The sequence below is a fragment of the Erythrolamprus reginae genome, chromosome 1, assembly GCF_031021105.1.
Source record: "Erythrolamprus reginae isolate rEryReg1 chromosome 1, rEryReg1.hap1, whole genome shotgun sequence".
NCBI classification, from domain to species: domain Eukaryota; kingdom Metazoa; phylum Chordata; class Lepidosauria; order Squamata; family Dipsadidae; genus Erythrolamprus; species Erythrolamprus reginae.
In genome coordinates this window covers 176,576,448-176,596,004 of record NC_091950.1, presented here as the reverse complement: position 1 = coordinate 176,596,004, position 19,557 = coordinate 176,576,448, and the positions used below count along the sequence as shown (strand labels likewise).

Genomic DNA, 19,557 nt, shown 5'->3' with positions numbered 1-19,557 from the left:
ATCTAATCCATTGAGCTTTTGGAATCCAGGTTGTTCTGCCTGGCTTCTAGCCACCCAAGAGCAAGGTAATAAATCAAACACACAACAAACGAGCAATAAAACAAAAAGGTTTCTTTTATATACAGAGGGCTGTACACCTTCTTGAATTCAAGACCAATGCTAATTTATGAAGGTCAGAGTTAATTACTCAAAGTTCACACGATACATTCAGGCTTGTGCCAGAGCAATGCTGAGTTATTAGTCCAAAAGGTCAACGTTACACACTCCCAGTTTGCACAGCCTTTCCTGCTTGAGTGTCAGAAAGTTCACAGAAATCCAAATCAAAACACTGCAACAATGTTTCTCTCTTCAAAACTCAAACATGCAATGCACTCCAGCTCTCCCTTTGCATCATCGGATGCCAGCAAAATGGCCGTCTTACAGCTGATCGGTGCTGTTTAAAGCACCGACAGCAAAGTTGAATAAGTAAAGAGTAGAAGCGCTGTCCGAAGGCCCTCAAGCAGGCTGTGCCCACAGAGGGTAGAGGTCCGTTTCTTCTTGCTTCCTTGAATATTCATCCCATGTTGGACTCTTCTCGCAGTGCATCGAGAAGACCGTTCAGGTAAGTTCTACGGTCCTTCTCCTGTTGTCCTGCACTAGTTTTCTTTAAATTCTTGCCTTTTTTTTAACCAAACGAATTTATGTATTGTTTTATTTAATATTGTAAAGAAATATTAATTTTTTTTTATTGGGGCCATTTGAAACAAATATAGCATTTTAGGCAATATATTCATTTTTATCGTTGGTATCTTACCCATGAAGGATAAATGTAGCTTTGACCATTTATCTAAGTCTTTTTTGATCTGCTTGATAAGTTCTAAATAGTAATCCTCTTTTATTGTATTGCATTTTGCAGTTAGCCATAGTCCTAGGGTATTTAAACATTTTAGCAATTATAATACCCAATATCTTTCCCAAATTATTATTTTGCTTTGCTGTTAGGTTTTTTGTTATTTTTATTTTTCCCTTATTTATTCTTAATCCCTCATGCAGAGAAGTATAATAGCCAGTGATAACTTTGAGTGTGAACAAATGCAGGAAAAGATACTGAGGAGCTCCAGGGAATGAAACGCCAGAAGAGAAGTCTAGAGAAGCGTTGGAGGAAAACCAGATCAGAATCTGACCTAACAGTTGTAAAAGCTCATATTAAGATTTACAAAGTGATGATCAGGTCGACAAGACATGCATACAATGTCGCCCTGATTGCGTCTGCAGAATCCCGCCCAGCCACCCAGTTTAGGGTGACTCGCTCCCTCCTTAATCAGGAGGGAGTTGAGGAACCTTGCAGGGTAGTGCAGAGGCATTTAACCAGTTTTTCGCTGATAAAATCGCTCAGATCCAGACTGCTCTTGACTCCAATTGGAATGCAGAGTTGGCTGACAATGAGTCAGTCGAGGTGATAGGGGCCCGTCTTAGTCCACCTGTTTGGAGCAAGTTTGACCTGGCGACACCTGATGAAGTGGACAAGGCCATTGGAGTTGTGAGTTCCGCCACCTGTTTATTGGAGCTGTCCTGCCTGGCTAGTTTAAGCCAGCAAGGAGGTGACATGGAGCTGGGTCCAGGAGGAATTGAGATATCTCCCCCGGGCCTATACAATTGTTTGCATGTATGTCTGATTAATAATTGGATTTTTAATTTTTTTAAAAAATTATTAGATTTGTTATGAATTGTTCTATTGCTGTTGTGAGCCACCCCGAGTCTACGGAGAGGGGCGGCATACAAATCTAATAAATAAATAAATAAATGAATGAATGAATGAATGAATAATAAATAAATAAATAAATAAACAAACAAATAAACAAATAAACAAATAAACAAATAAGATTACCAACGCTTCGCTGAGGGACAAGTCCTTCCCAGCTCCCTACAAGGAGGCACTTTTGCGCCCCCTCCTCAAGAAGCCTTTCCTGGAGCCAACCGTATTTAATAACTATCATCCTGTCTCCAACCTTCCCTTTATGGGGAAGGTTGTTGAGAAGGGGGTGTCACTCCAGTTCCAGCGGTCCTTGGAAGAAGCCGATTATCAAGGCCTTCGACAGTCAGGATTCAGACCCAGCTACAGCAAGGGAACTGCTTTGGTCGCACTGATGGAAGAACTCTGGCAGGCCCGGGACAGGGGTTTATCCTCTGTCCTGGTGCTTCTTGACCTCTCAGCGGCTTTTGATACCATCGATCATGGTATCCTTCTGTGCCAACTGGAGGAGTTGGGAGTGGGAGGCACCGTTTTATGGTAGTTCTCCTTCTACCTCTTTGGTCAGTTGCAGTCGGTGTTAGCAGGGGGTCAGTGGTCGACTCCTAGGTCCCTACCTTGTGGGGTTCCTCAGGGGTCGATCCTCTCACCTCTGTTGTTTAATGTCTACATGAAACTGCTGGCTGACACAAATGTATCGCCTATTAAAGCCAAATTGCTGGAGATGTAACGAGAAAGCAGGGACCTATTTTCACATTTGGTGGACCTGCCCACAAATAAAGAAACTTTTGGAATAAAATACATAATTTGATAGAGGAAATGACTAAAATTCAAATTAATAAAAAACCCAAAACATTTTTATTAGGCAATATGGATCAGAAGATGGGAAAGAAAAAATACTATCTAATGTTACATATTTTGACAGTGGCTAGAATTTCAATAGCGCAATATTGGAAAAGTAAAGACCTCCCAGATGGTTCAATGTTAATTTAAAAAAAATTGGACTGTGCCGAAGCTGATATAATTATGCATAAAATAAATAATAAAGAAGATTCCGAATATTATAAGACATGGAACAACTTTTACAAATGGTTAGAAGCAAGGAAAAAATAAAAATGAAATGTTTATATGGAATAGATAATATTTATACAAAGAGGAGAGGGGCGGCATACAAATCTAAGTAATAAATAAATAAATAAATAAATAAATAAATAATTTTTTTATAACTATTATAAAAAATATATATATTTATAAATTTTTGGGGATAAATTATAAATGACTTGATATACTAGAAATGTTTTAATATACCTACAATTGATTGAAAGTGGTCGAAAGCACAACAAAATATTGAAAGTGGTCGAAAGCACAACAAAATATTGAATTGAGTGAATAACCGAAATCATTATTTTTTTCATATTACCGTCTGTATTAGCCGTAGAATATATAAGATGTCTTTGATGGAGATGAACCAAATGATTAACCAATAGATACATTTCTTTTTTGTTTTGTTGTTTGTTTCATTTTGTTTTGTACATATGTATGTTGTATTTTCAATATTTTGTTTTTGTATGTTTTGTTTTTAATGTAACTAGATCAATAAAAATTATTTTAAAAAGAAAAAAGAAACCGCTGGGTGAGATGATTCAGGGGCACGGGGTGAGTTACCACCAGTGCACTGATGATACTCAGCTGTACATTTACACCCCATGTCCACTCAGTGAAGCAGTGGAAGTAATGTGCCGGTGTCTGGAGGTTGTCAGAGTCTGGATGGGCTTCAACAGGCTCAAGCTCAATCCAGACAAGACGGAGTGGCTGTGGGTATTGCCTCCCAAGGACATGTCCATCTGTCCGTCCATTACCCTGGGGGGGATATTGACCCCCTCAGAGAGGATCCATAACTTGGGCATCTTCCTCGATCCACAGCTGACTTTAGAAAACCATCTTTCAGCTGTGGCGAGGGAGGTGTTTGCCCAGGTTTGCATGGTGCATCAATTGCGGCCCTATTTGGACAGGGAGTCTTTGCTCACGGTCATCCATGCCCTTATCACTTTGAGGTTCGACTACTGCAATGCTCTCTACATGGGACTCCCTTTGAAGAGTGTTCAGAAACTTTAAATTGTCCAAAATGCAGCTGCGTGAGCAGTTTTGGGCCTTCCAAAATATGCCCACATCTCTTTATCATTCCACGGACTGCATTGGCTGCCGATTGGTTTCCGGATACAATTCAAAGTGTTGCTTATGACCTATAAAGCCCTACATGGCATAGGACCAGATTATCTCCGAGATCGCCTTCTGCCATACGAATCCCAGCATCCGGTTAGATCTCACAGAGTTGGTCTCCTCAGGGTCCCATCAACTGGACAATGCCGGCTAGCGGGGCCTAGGGAAGAGCTTTCTCTGTGGGAGCCCCGGCCCTCTGGAATCAACTCCCCCCAGAGATCTGCACTGCTCCCACCCTCCTTGCCTTCCGTAAGAATTTGAAAACACATTTATGTCGCCAGGCTTGGGGTCGTTAGACCCCAGCCTCTGCCCAATGAATATATCTGGTGTGATAGTATGTGTGTGACTTTTTGATTTTAAATGTTTAGTTTTAAGAATTTTTTTAAAGTTATTATCCTATTAATTGGCCTAGAATGTTTTATTTATTGTATTTTTTACTAAAATGTTGTAAGCTGCCCTGAGTCCATGGAGAGGGGCAGCATATAAGTCAAATAAATCAATAAACAAACAAACAAACAAACAAACAAACAAACATGTGTGCTTGTCTGTGAGCATGCATGAATGCATATGAATATATTCTGTCCTTTCCTTTTTTAAAGCTGTTGGTCTTGAAAATAACAGCTATTTCAGAATTTCTGTCCCATCTCCCTTTCAAAAAATTGCAACCTTTCACCCTATGCTCAGCAAAGAGAGGTGGTGACATGTGCACACACCAGATGGGGACCCAAGGTAACAGTACTAGTTGGGATTCCTTATGAAAAGCATACTTACCGTATACCAGCTGTTTAATTGCAAGGTTGCACTTCATCCATTAAGTCTGCCAACTTGACAGAAAAATAAAAAGTCAAAGAAAAGCATGTATTGTTTCTCAGACAAGTTCAAACTTGAAATGGATAAATCATTGCATTCATTTCCTTTTCAAAAGAAAGCCGAAACTGCTAACCAAACATGCATGAAAGGAATCCCTCTGTTCTCACACGCACAATTCAGATATTTCAATAGCCCAACTAAAGATTTAGAAATCATCCTTACTATTTTACTGCTCATCGGTGAGGAATTTTACAGAGTTTAACTGTCATAATCTAGATCTTGATTTACGTCAAGAGGATATAAACTTTTAGTTTTTATATGAATGGAGTCCTGAAAAGTCAGCATTTCTGAAGTAACTATTATATTATACAACAATTGTATGTCCGGACTGAAAAATGAAGAACATTTAGATATTTGAACCAGTGGAACAACTGCCTACCTATAAGTAGTCAGTAGTATTTGTTAGAAGGCTTGTCAATAATTCCAAGAACTTTTCTTCACTGCTGAATTATAAAAAGTAGGTGTAGGTGTCTCCCAAAATGTAAGAGATGAGAAAATGTAAGAGATGAGAAAGTATAGCAATTATTATTTACTAAAGAGCACTTCTTCATTTATTCTGCCATTTCATCACTTGTTGCCTGACATATATGCTGAATATTACAGGCGGGACTCTGTTTAACCAAAGCACAATGGTTTCTGGTCACAGCCAATTTAGTGATAAAAATTATACAATAAGTCTCCTAAAAGTTTCAGTTAATTTATTTGATTAAATTTACAAAGTTTATATTGACTGCTAAAATGTAAACCAGATCACAATTTATAATAGGCACAATTTTAGCACAATTTTAAAACCAAAAAAACAAACGTGACACTTGTTTTCCCAGGAATTCAAAAACAGACTTAAAAGAACTTGCAGAATGCTTCCATTCTAGTATCTTTATATCCTGTAACAGGATAAGGCGTCATCTCTCAAGGAGATACCTGGGCAACTCCCTCAGATTCTGTATCTCAAGACATACAGCAAGTGATCCTCTAAGAGATATCTGAAGGGTATAAGTACAGATTACTAAAATATAAAAGCAGAAAATATGCAAAAGGAGCATTTGTTGGAAACCAAATATGAACTGTTTCAAGCACTAACTCCCTCATCCATTGAAAAAACTATAGAACTATGGAAATTAACTAAAGCTTTCAACCCAAACTTCACCGAGCCCCTTTTTTCAATTCTAAAGCAGAACGTTGAACGCTTTTTGAAGTGTTACATAGAAACATAGAAACATAGAAGTCTGACGGCAGAAAAAGACCTCATGGTCCATCTAGTCTGCCCTTATACTATTTTCTGTATTTTATCTTAGGATGGATATATGTTTATCCCAGGCATGTTTAAATTCAGTTACTGTGGATTTATCTACCACGTCTGCTGGAAGTTTGTTCCAAGGATCTACTACTCTTTCAGTAAAATAATATTTTCTCATGTTGCTTTTGATCTTTCCCCCAACTAACTTCAGATTGTGTCCCCTTGTTCTTGTGTTCACTTTCCTATTAAAAACACTTCCCTCCTGGACCTTATTTAACCCTTTAATATATTTAAATGTTTCGATCATGTCCCCCCTTTTCCTTCTGTCCTCCAGACTATACAGATTGAGTTCATTAAGTCTTTCCTGATATGTTTTATGCTTAAGACCTTCCACCATTCTTGTAGCCCGTCTTTGGACCCGTTCAATTTTGTCAATATCTTTTTGTAGGTGAGGTCTCCAGAACTGAACACAGTATTCCAAATGTGGTCTCACCAGCATTCTATATAGTGGGATCATAATCTCCCTCTTCCTGCTTGTTATACCTCTAGCTATGCAGCCAAGCATCCTACTTGCTTTCCCTACCGCCTGACTGCACTGTTCACCCATTTTGAGACTGTCAGAAATCACTACCCCTAAATCCTTTTCTTTTGAAGTGTTTGCCAACACTGAACTGCCAATACAATACTCAGATTGAGGATTCCTTTTCCCCAAGTGCATTATTTTACATTTGGAAACATTAAACTGCAGTTTCCATTGCTTAGACCATTTATCTAGTAAAGCTAAATCATTTACCATATTACAAACGCCTCCAGGAATATCAACCCTATTGCACACTTTAGAGTCATCGGCAAATAGGCAAACCTTCCCTACCAAACCTTCCCCTATGTCACTCACAAATATATTAAAAAGAATAGGACCCAGAACAGACCCTTGTGGCACACCGCTTGTAACCTGACTCTGCTCAGAATACTCACCATTAACAATAACTCTCTGATGTCTATGCTTCAGCCAGCTGCAAATCCATTGAACTATCCAGGGATTAAGTCCAATCTTCACTAATTTATCTATCAGCTCTTTATGTGGAACCGTATCAAAGGCTTTGCTGAAGTCCAGGTAGGCAATATCCACGGCACCACCTTCATCCAACACCCTTGTGACATAGTCAAAGAAATCAATGAGATTAGTCTGACATGATTTGCCTTCAGTAAAGCCATGCTGATTTGGGTCCAATAAGTTATTGTTTTTTAGGTGCTGATTTATCTTCTTTTTGAGTAGAGTCTCCATCATTTTAACTACAACTGATGTCAAGCTAACTGGCCTGTAGTTACCAGCTTCTTCTCTATTGCCCTTCTTGTGAATAGGCACAACACTGGCCATTCTCCAATCCTCAGGAACTTCTCCTGTTAACAAGGATTGGTTAAACAAATCAGTCAGGGGGGTAGTAATGACAGATCTGAGTTCTTTAAGAACTCTGGGGTGGATGCCATCTGGACCCATTGCCTTATTTATCTTTAATCGTTCAAGTTCTTCTAAGACATCGGCTTCTAAGATCACTGGAGCTGAATCCGTACAGCTGGAAGCAATGCTATATCCCTCTATAGTATTATTTTGTAAGGTGTCTTTTGAGAAAACTGAACAGAAGTAGCTATTGAAATGGTCAGCGATCTCCTTATTCCCATTAATGCATGTATTATTCCCGGTACTAAGCTTCGTGATGCCACAGTTTTTCTTCTTCTTATCATTAATATATCTGAAGAAGGTTTTATCCCCCTTCTTTACAGATTTGGCAATTTCTTCCTCTTTTGAGGCTTTAGCAGCATATATTATCTGTTTCGCCTCCTTCTGTCTCATTTTATATACCTCCCTATCAGCTATACTTCCAGACTCTTTATACCTTCTATAGGCAGCCTTTTTTTCATTGACTATAGCCCTTACATCATTGCTAAACCATAGCGGTTTCTTCTTCCTTTTACCTTTAGTTATTTGTCTTACATACAGTCCAGTGGCTTTTAAGATGGCCTTTTTTAATACAGTCCACTGGATGCTCGCTCCTGCCATTTTATCCCTCCCCTTTAATTCATTATCTAAATATTCTCCCATTGCATTAAAATTTGTTTTTCTGAAATCCAATACTTTGGTTGCATTATAGGATTGCTCACAATGAGTTTTTACATCAAACCACAAACATAGATGGTCACTGCAACCTAAATTTTCTCCCACCTTGACATCTGAAACCCAATTCCCATTCGTAAAAACTAAATCTAGAATATTCTCCCCTCTAGTTGGTGTCTTAACCAGCTGTGCCAGAGCTGCTCCTGTAAAGGCCTCTACTATATTCTTACTTTTGCATGTAAGGGCACTGGGGATATTCCAGTCAACATCAGGCATGTTGAAATCACCCATAACCACAATATCTCCCTTTACTGCCATTTGGGTAATTTCATCCACCATCTTGTTGTCATATTCCTCGGATTGCCCTGGAGGCCTATAGATCACCCCAATTCTAATGACAGAACCTTCTTTATTTTGCATGCAAATCCAGAGAGTCTCTAGATCTTGACACGTATTTTGAATTAGTGTTGTTTTTAGACTTTCTTTAATATAAATGGCTACTCCACCTCCCCTTCTTTCTATTCTATCCTTCCTATACAGTGTATATCCTGGTATGGATATTTCCCATTCATTAGAATCCTTAAACCATGTCTCAGTTATGGCAACCAGGTCCAAATTATCTCTAGATATTATGGCCATTAATTCACAGAGCTTGTTGCTCAAGCTTCGAGCATTTGTGCACATTACCCGAAGAACATTATTTTCGTTATTAGTTTGCCCCTTATCATCAACAACTACATCTATATTATTTGCAGCTCCCTTTTCATAAGCTTCCAAAAACTGCTTTATCCTCATTGGTCGGGGACAGAAATCACCCACATCAGTTACATCTCTGTCCCCTTTACCTAGTTTAAATGCCTGTCCAAAAAAGTTCTGAATTCCTCACCGAGCACCTGGGTACCTCTGTATGATGGATGCAAACCATCCCTCTTAAACAACTCCCTATTAGACCACCTACTGACATCATGACTTACATAGCCAAAACCTTCAGCTTTACACCACTGCCTTAACCACACATTAAACTCTCTGATACACGTTGTTTTATCCTCTTGGCCACAAACCGGTAACACCTCTGAGAAAGTCACTGAATCAGTTATTTTACCCAGCTCCACACTTAGACATTGAAAATCTCTTTTTACTACATTAACATTTCTCTGGGACAAATCATTTGTGCCAAGATGCACCACCACATCAACGTTATTACCTTTACTCACAGTCTTAACAATGTTTGTAATCCGCCTCCTGTCCCTGCTGGCAGTGGCCCCTGGGAGACACCTCAGCACCTTCACCACATCCTTGCTCTGTCCCAAATCAACACCTCTAACGGTCGAATCACCCACAAGAAAATGTGTCCTCTTTTTATTTCTACTAACTGCACTTGATGGTTTGGTGACATTTACGACAACTTCCCCTTTGAACATCCCCTCATTCTCTGCCTGAGGGACCTTGCTAATATCTCCAACATCCTTACTATTTAAATCCGCAAGAACACTATAGGAATTCGATACAGAGAGACCAAAATTGCTATGTTTTTGCTCAACTGCACGCAATCTTCCTGAACCGACAGTTGTCCACACAGCCCTCCTCCTCGGGGGGCGCTGTGGAAGTGGAGGCTGGACACATGGCTGCATTACAGCACGTGGCTGGGACAATCTTTCCACTTCTGACTGCAAGCTACAAACTAAGGACTGCAATCTAGAGATCTCGCCATCTAACCTAGATGTCCTTATGCAAAGAGGGCAGTACCCCAAGTTCCACAAGGTACTACGGAAGACAACAGCCAAACAAATGTTACACTGCACCAAGCCAGTCATCTTAACAATGTATTGAAATACAAGTACTTAGCAGGAAAATCAACAACCCCTATTGCTACCAAACTTTGCTGATTTTTGTTTATAGTTATATGATTCGCGCGCCGTTAGGCGCGCGGGTCACTACCTTCTTCTCTCCTTCTCTGTGATCTGAAGTGCAAATTAAAATGGCTTTTTCCTGCCTTTTATACTTCCCAGTCTAATCCTGCCCCAGCCTAATCTGATTGGTCTGTGTTTGAAAACAAACTGCTAATAAAATTGTCTGTAACAGCCAGTTGTAAATGCCCCTTCTTCTTGAATTCAAAAAATGCAAATGCAAAAAGTAAACAGCACTACCTTCTTCTCTCCTTCTCTGTGATCTGAAGTGCAAATTAAAATGGCTTTTTCCTGCCTTTTATACTTCCCAGTCTAATCCTGCCCCAGCCTAATCTGATTGGTCTGTGTTTGAAAACAAACTGCTAATAAAATTGTCTGTAACAGCCAGTTGTAAATGCCCCTTCTTCTTGAATTCAAAAAATGCAAATGCAAAAAGTAAACAGCACTACCTTCTTCTCTCCTTCTCTGTGATCTGAAGTGCAAATTAAAATGGCTTTTTCCTGCCTTTTATACTTCCCAGTCTAATCCTGCCCCAGCCTAATCTGATTGGTCTGTGTTTGAAAACAAACTGCTAATAAAATTGTCTGTAACAGCCAGTTGTAAATGCCCCTTCTTCTTGAATTCAAAAAATGCAAATGCAAAAAGTAAACAGCACTACCTTCTTCTCTCCTTCTCTGTGATCTGAAGTGCAAATTAAAATGGCTTTTTCCTGCCTTTTATACTTCCCAGTCTAATCCTGCCCCAGCCTAATCTGATTGGTCTGTGTTTGAAAACAAACTGCTAATAAAATTGTCTGTAACAGCCAGTTGTAAATGCCCCTTCTTCTTGAATTCAAAAAATGCAAATGCAAAAAGTAAACAGCACTACCTTCTTCTCTCCTTCTCTGTGATCTGAAGTGCAAATTAAAATGGCTTTTTCCTGCCATTTTACTTTTAAGTTGTGGTCTTGAAGTATTACTTCGAGGTTGTTGTGGTCTTGAAGTAGTACTTTTAAGTTGTTGTGGTCTTGAAGTGTTACTTCGAAGTTGTTGTGGTCTCGAAGTGTTACTTCGAAGTTGTTGTGGTCTTGAAGTGTTACTTCGGAGTTGTTGTGGTCTTTGATCACCCTTTGGTTTTTCCTTCTCTGAAGCTACCTGACTATTATCAGGAGCATTAGCTTTCCTCTGGTTCCTCCGTCTCATAGCTACAAATATTAAAGCAGCCAGAACTAAAAGTGCAGAAATAATGCCAAAAATAATTCCAACAGTTTTGCCAGATCCAGATTCTGATCCTGATCCAGATCCTGACCCAGATACAGATCCTAAACCTGAGTCAACTGTGGGAATTGTTTTCCTTTGGGTTGTGGACATTGGAATGGAAGTAGTCTCATCTACTTCTGGAGGAACAAGGGTAGGGGGAATAGGGGGTGGAATTGGAACAATATGAGTGACAGGAGGAACTGGTACAGGAGGAACAGGAGGAACTGGTATAGGAGGTTCAGTTGGTTTGGTAGTTGCTACAGTCTTGTCACAACGTGGAAGTGAAGGTTTCCATGTATTATCAGCATCACATCTAATCCAAGAGGTCCCTACCAAAGTAAAGCCAGGATTGCATTCAAGTGTTACTCTATCACCATATGTATAGCTAGGTTTAGATAGAGTTGCCAATTTCCCATTTGGGATGCTTGGTTTCGCACAATTGACCTTTTTACATTCAGGTGAAGGTGAATTCCACTGTCCATTCTTACCATCAGCTGCAACTATACAGGTAATTGTTGAATTTCCAATAAGGGAGTAATCAGCATCACACCTGTATATAACAGAAGAACCCGCAACATATGTATCTGTAGGATCAGCATCATACCTTCCATTGGAAATTACAGCAGGGCGAGCACAAGGAATCTGTTCACAATATGGAAGCTCTCTGTTCCACTTAACTTCACCTCCTGTTAGAACACATTGAAGGGTATCTTCACCTATCAGTCTGAATCCATAATTGCACTCCAAGGTTGCTGTTTCACCAAGCCGGAGATCATCTGACAAAGCTATTCTTCCATTTTCTAAATGGGGAACTGGACATCTTTTTCCTTGACATAATTTAGGCTCTCCTTTCCACGTTGAATCGCTATAACATACTAAATAAGGATGAGGGTCCGGTATAAATTCATAACCCGGGATGCATTCTAAATTCAAAAGGATTCCAGGAATATAGCTGTCTTTTAGGGCTTCTCCACCTCTGAGTTGAGAGTGGGGGGGTAAGGTTGGTCTTGGGCAATCGCACAAAACAGTGGAAGACAGGAACAGCGGGACCAGGACAACTGTCAGGACCACATTGGAAAAAGAAGAAAGACCCATTGGAATACCTGGAGACACATCCTCTGACTCTATAAACAAAAATAGTTGAGGTTTATGGAAGAATTGAAGCCATTTGAATATTAACAAATATTAGTGAAACTGGTCACGCCTATGTGTGTGTGTGTGTGTGTGTATACACATGAACACACACATACATATATACTGTATGTACACACATAATATACTATAAGTAAGTAAGTAAGTAAGTAAGTAAGTAAGTAAGTAAGTAAGTAAGTAAGTAAGTAAGTAAGTAAATAAATAAATACTACACTACACTAATAATATATTTGCAGATGCCAAGAAACTGGTCAGACCTAGCTGAAATCCTGGCAGATACATTTAGCAGAGAAAGCTTAGCAATTTGTGTCTATTTTAAAATTTTGTCTTTTTATAATATATAACCAATCATATTTGAAATCTTGCTTTTTTAAAAAATTGTCATCTTTATAAACTGCTCACCTCCCTCATAGAATGAATATACTGTTTCCTGTTGTATTGGGATCCTGCCCAGGTTCATGCCTGCTTAACCTGGCTTTGCAAACCCATAATACATCTCGGAGACCAAAGTCCTGTAATGTCCCATTTGGAAAGATGAGATGAAACTCATCTTGAGAAGGAGGATAAAACTGGCAAGTTGCAAATGGGAGGGAACAGCTGTTCTCTCTTACAGACTTTTCTCCAACAGAGCCTAAAATACGAGGACTGAAAATGGAACCCCACCACCTTTCTCCTACAGTAAGTGCCATGGAACATCCCCAAATCAGTGGCAGAAAATGACAAGCAAATTACAAACACTGGTGGCCTTCCTCTTTCATGACATAATTCCCTTCTCAATAATGGCTTTTGGTGATCTAGGCCTGGCCTGTTCTGGATAGCTATGGTGGCTCTACATGCTTGTGAGTTAACAGGGCCTAAAATTTCTAGCGAAATGCTTCCCAAAGACCCTGAACTTGTCCTAGTTTTCCCCAGGATACTTCCCACTGAAAGCCCCAGGCTCACTTCAAATTCTGGATACACACCTGGATCTTCTAGGGTCCAGATTTCTCTGACAGGCCTCAGTCACAGCTCCACTTTAATATCTTGCTGGGCAGCTTCTAGTCTCCAGGGCCTATGAGGCAAAGGCCAGCTACTGTTGGACCATTTAGGCCTCTGCTGGGCCTTTTCTCTAGCTCTGCACAGCAATACTAAAGCAGCACCAGGCAACCTTTTGATAGTCAAGACTGTGCTTAGGGGAGTAGAGATGCATAGTGGGCAGGTATTATGTATGGCTGGTGCTAGATTTAAACCTGATCTCGTAGATTCTTCACTTTTTAAAGGTTGATTTAAAAAAATATTATTGTGAAGATAGCTGGGTTTGCAGAAATGGCTAAGTGGGTCTATTTGATCAAGGAAGGAATTACAATTACTTTGATAAAAGAGTGGAAATCCTTTATGAACTATTTTTCTGAAAGTGGATACAAATGAATTGCTGATTAAGGAGGTTGATTTAAAAAGTTTGTTTACGGGAAGAAGGAAACTAACTATGGCAGAGTAATTGCTGGGTTAGTGGTGCTGCAAAGATTGCAAGTCACCTCTGCAAAAATCTTTTATGCTCTTTTGTTAGTCACCATTTCTTTTAATAGGTTGTGATCTTTTTCTGTTTCTTCTTTGTTTTATAACTTTGTAAAATTTTGTTTGAAGTGATATTTCAGCGGTCAGGCTAGAATTCTTATTTATTTCGCATATTAGGGGAAAACTAACTGACACAGGACAGTGAGGATGTACGAAGCATCGGTTGGAATGTAAAACTAGAGTGGAAAATGCTACTTAGCAGCTGCAAATCAGTAGAAGATGTTGCAATTGTTTTATTTATTTTATTTATTTTTTATTTGTTTGTCAAAGACGTACATGATTAGCAGGTATATGTCTTCGAAGAGGGGCGGCATACAAATCTAATAAATAAATAAATGAATAAATAAAATAAAAATTAATAAACATATACAAAGTCAGTACAGATAAATGAGGATAGTAAGACAGGAATGATAGGCACAACGGTGCAATTATGCACCCCCTTACAGACCTCTTATGAATGGGGTTAAGTCGACAGCTGACGGGCTAAGGTTAAAGTTTTTGGGGTTTGGGAATGAAACCAGAGTCAGGTAGTGCATTCCAGGGATTGATTACTCTGCTGCTGAAGTCGTATTTTCTGCAATTGAGTTTGGAGACTTTAAATTATGTTTAAATCTATTGTGTGCTCATGTATTTTTGCAGTTGAAGTTGAAGTAGACATTGACAGATAGGACATGATTGCAGATAATTATATGAACTACGCTTAGGTTGTATCAACTCAACGTAGTTCTAAATTGACTAAGTCCAAAATTTCAAGTCTGATGGTGTAACGTATTTTGTTGCAAGCAGAAGAGTGAAGGACTCTTCTCGTGAAATATTTCTGGACTCTTTCAATTGTATTAATCATTATGTCTGATATGAAATGTGAGTTCCAGACAGGGGAGCTGTATTCGAGAAGTGGTCCAGCAAATATTTTGTATGCCCTTATTATTAGGTTAACAACTCTTAGTACTTTTTTGGCAATGTTGTTACAGTGGGCTCTGGCACTTAGATCATTCGATATGAGTACTCCAAGGTACTTGACAGAATGAGGGTCGTCCACAAGGTTTTGTCCTCTGAGTTTGTATTTTGTATTCTGATTGTTTTTGTCAATATGTAAGACAGAGCATTTGTTGACTGAGATTTAAAGTTCACCATTCTGATATTAGTTAAGGTCTTTTTGAAGGATAGTAGTATTGTAAGTGGTGTTTAATAGTTTAACATTATCAGCAAATAGAACGCAGTTGCTTATAATATGATCACAGAGATAGTTTATGTATAGTATGAAGAGTGTTGGTCCTTGAATGCTGCTTGTTACAGAAGTTCTTGTTATACAATTCTGTGTAGTTGTTAGAAGTGGTTGTTACACAACTATGTGAGCAATGTGTGCCAGGAAATGAAATTAACCGCTGTGGGGTCTTTACAGGTCTATTATTAAACTGACAAGAACAGAAGTATGAACTATTATACAGTGGTACCTCGGTACTCGAACGCTTTGGTTCTCGTACATTTTGGATAATGAACAAAATTTCCGGCAAAAATTTGCTTCGGTATCTGAACAAAAATTCAGATACTGAACAGCCAGAGAAAATTTTGTTCATTATCCGAAATGTTACCGCCGGTGGCTGCTGCAATCCCAGCAGCTTCAGGTTGCTGAGGGCTCTCTAAGAGCTCCAAGCTGCAGGAAGGGTGGGGGCTGCTCCAATCCCGGCAGCTTCAGGGGGGCTGAGGAGCTCTCTAAGAGCTCCAAGCTGCAGGAAGGGTGGGGGCTGCTCCAATCCCAGCAGCTTCGGGGGGCTCCTTTCCTCACTGCTTCCTCTTATTACCTGTAAGCAGCTGCAAAAACGTTCTCCTTCCCGCTGGCAGCTTCCCTTCAAGTAGCAACAGCGCCGGGAACGTCACGTGATGAAGGCAAGCCGCCGGAGCCATCTCAGCAGTTGCCGCCGCTCCAGCAGCTTCCCTTCCTTACGTGACGTTCCCGGCACTGTTGCTCCTCGAAGAGAAGCCGTTGCAGCCGCTGGGAGGGAGAAAGTTTTTGCAGCTGCTTACAGGTAATAACAGGAAGCATTGAGGAAAGGAGCCTCCCGAAGCTGCCGGGATTGCAACAGCCCCCACCCTTCCTGCAACTTGGAGCTCTTATAGAGCTCCTCAGCCCCCTGAAGCTGCTGGCATTGCAGCAGCCCCCACCCTTCCTGCAGCTTGCAGTACCGAATTTATTTATCCCATTGGAAATAAAGAAAATAGATTTAATTGGTTCCCAGCGAGTTAACAGGTGCTGGGAACCAATTAAATCCATTTCCATTATTTCCTATGGGATAAATAAATTCGGTACTCGACCAAATCGGTTCTCAACCACACTTCTGGAATGAATTGTGGTCGAGTACCGAGGTACCACTGTATTTCAAATGTATCCTCAAAGTGATTGGAAAACTTGGCAGACCTAGTTTGGAAGATGTTTGTGGCCGAAATTCTCGGGCTTTGCTAAGGTAAATCAAAATGCACAAAAAGTCAGTGTGGACTGATCACATAATATGCTTCTCAGTCCACAGGATGCATTGTTGTCTATGTATTAGCCTCAATTCCTATGAAGTTGGTGAAGAGCCTGGAGTGTTTTTATAGCTGCAGGCAAATCTAAGTCTCCAATCTAGCTTCCCAAACAACAATGAAAGGATCATCTTTCTGTTCCCTTTGTTCTCAGGGAAAGATATTGTTATGTAAGGGAATAAATGATGTATGAAATATAAAGAAAAGCATAGCCCCAAATGAACAGGGTAAAGGAAGTGCTTAATGCTTTAATGTGTTATTTATCTATTTGTTAATTGTCTTTAGACAAATTGCCTTTGTAAAGCAAAAGCAAAACCTCAAGAGCCTAATAAATAATCCCTTATTTTACCCACATCTTTTCTTCTCAAGCAGATAAATGTTCTCTTTACATCACACCAGATTTGCTGATGTGTGTGTGTGCACGCGTGTGTGTGTGCACGCCTTCTCAAGAGTCCCTTTTTTAAAATCTATCTGACATATTTCTTCTTTGCTGATGTGGTGACATGAAAAGCTGTGGGAGAAACACACTCAAAATGTTTCGTCTCTGGAGATGAAACATTGAGAGGAACTCCAGAACATTCTGTTCTTCCTGAATACAACACCAGGATGGCCATCCTGGGGTGGTCCAGCAATTTTCCAGAAGTAAAGCTTTCCAGAAGAGGAAGTGGGTTTTGACATGAGCAATTACTTTCATGGCACACAAAATTCTTTCTCGTCGACTGGGTTGGCAAAGCACACTAACCCATGGTTAATTGAAACTATAGAATATTGAATGAACACGATTCCCTGAGTTTTTCATACAGCACACAACTGAACACAGACTAAAGTGAGTCACAAGGTAACAAAGCACAAACCATCTTAATCTGGTATTTCAAAGACAGAACTAAGATTACAATATGAGAAGAAAGCAATAAAATTAGCCTTTCTAAACATTGAGACGTTCTCCATCCATGTCATTATTTTCCAACACCCAGGGAAAACCAATTATTGCCAAGTTGTTGGAAATACCATGAATTGAATCTTAGATGTTTTGCACAGAGAAAATGTCAACTCAGCTGTTCAGAGGATGAAAATGGTGTGATTTAGCTAGTTTACAATGAGAGGTGAGTCTGCCTTAAGCTTGTAGAAACATCAAACCCATTGTACTGGAAAGCATAACTGGTGACATGGGTCTGGTGGAAAGCATGTCCAATTGATTGTAACTTCACATGAATGTATGGGATACAATGGTCCTTATGTTCAAGGAATAAAAGTTGAGAGATAGCCCTGCAAAACTGCTTTGGTCACAAAGCCAGCTAGGTCATACCAGATTTACCGGGGTGTGTGTGCGTATGTAAGCACGCCCATGTGTGCACGCCTTCTCAAGAGTCCCTTTTTTAAAATCTATCTGACATATTTCTTTGCTGATGTGACCACATGTGGTTGTGGGCCAGTCACCCACTCTCAGCCTTAGGAAACAGGCAATGGCAAGCCACTTCTCAAAAATATTGCTAAGAAAATTTCATGAACTTATGATACAGTTGCTGTCAATCAGTGCCTTTACTGACTCAAAGGCACTGATAAATAAATAAATATCTACTGGTTTGATGATACTGTTAAAATCCTGCCAAGTTATCCTTTTTCTAAATTCATCTCTTTCTGGCTGTCAGAGTCCTTTAAAAATACAGTGGTACCTCTACTTACAAACGTAATTCGTTCCGTGACCAGGTTCTTAAGTAGAAAAGTTTGTAAATAGAAGCTATTTTTCTCATAGGAATCAATGTAAAAGCAAATAATGCGTGCAAACCCATTAGGAAATAAATAAAAGCTCGGAATTTGGGTGGGAGGAGGAGAAGGAAGAAGAGGAGGTGAAGAGAATACAAAAAAAATCCAAAACTTTAAGACTTAAAAAAAAAAGAGGGATTCTGAAGTGGCAAGGAGGAGCACACGTACACGCATACACCCAGTGCGAGACTGCCTCCCATACACTGGGACAGAGAGGGAAACCCAGGGGGAATGGCAGGAAACTAGCCGGGCCTTCATGCCACTCTCAAATTTCCTGGGAATTTTTTCTGGGCTTGGGTTCTTAAGTAGAAAATGCTTCTTAAGAAGAGGCAAAAAAACCTTCAACACCTGGTTCTTATCTAGAAAAGTTCTTAAGTAGAGGCATTCTTAAGTAGAGGTACCAATGTAGTAAGGCAAGAAATGAGGATTCAAGGCAGCATTAATATAAGCAGAAATAATGAACAAAAATTATATAATATATATATAATAATTATAGAATTATGTAATTGAAGTGGGTTTTGTGGTTTTCACCTTCACCTCTGGAAGTTATTTGTAATTTGTACAAATGTAATAATAGAGCTTGTCAATAATTCCAAGAACCTTTCTTCACTGCTGAATTATAAAAAGTAGGTGTGGTTATCTCCCAAAATATAAGAGATGAGAAAGAGACACCAAGTATAGCAATTAGCGAGTGCAAAATGCAGCCATGGGAACCGTTATGGGCCTTCCAAGGTATGCACATATCTCACCATCACTCCGTGAGCTGCATTGGCTACCAATTGGCCTCTGAACGCAATTTAAAGTGTTGATCATGACCTATAAAGCCCTACATGGCTTAATACCAGATTACTTATGGGACCATCTCCTGCCTCGGGTATCCCAGCAGCCAGTCTGGTCTCACAGAGTCAGCCTTCTCCAGGTCTCGTCAGCTAAGCGATGCCGGCTGGAAGAGCCTTCTCTTTGGACTCAATTCCTTCCAGAGATTTGCAATGCACCCAGCCTCCTGGCCTTTCGTAAGATTTTAAAACACACCTTGCTGGCAGACCTGGGGCCATTGAGCACTGGCATTTTGCTCCAGCTAGTGATATGAGTGTACGATTGTGATAGGATGAATTTGGATGTCTATTTTGAATAATCTTGGGGGTCAGAATTAGATTTTATGTTTGAGTTTCTTATATGTTGTATTTTGTATTTATTTTTATTTTGTAAGCTACCCTTAGTCTATGGGGAAGGGCGACATAGAAATCCAAATCA

At 39.8% G+C, this 19,557-nt stretch overlaps 1 protein-coding gene across 1 annotated transcript in view; it reads right to left on the bottom strand.

Moving 5' to 3' along the window:
- Positions 1–2,395: 2,395 nt before the first annotated feature.
- Positions 2,396–19,557, bottom strand: part of LOC139168640 (complement receptor type 1-like) — a 140,220-nt gene continuing 123,058 nt past the window's right edge. The window contains exons 10-13 of the mRNA XM_070754269.1: positions 19,349–19,425; positions 11,007–12,437; positions 5,741–5,825; positions 2,396–2,495 (exon numbers count right to left, since the gene is read on the bottom strand). Of these exons, the coding sequence (XP_070610370.1) occupies positions 2,396–2,495; positions 5,741–5,825; positions 11,007–12,437; positions 19,349–19,425 (1,693 nt within the window). The remainder of the gene's footprint in view (positions 2,496–5,740; positions 5,826–11,006; positions 12,438–19,348; positions 19,426–19,557) is intronic.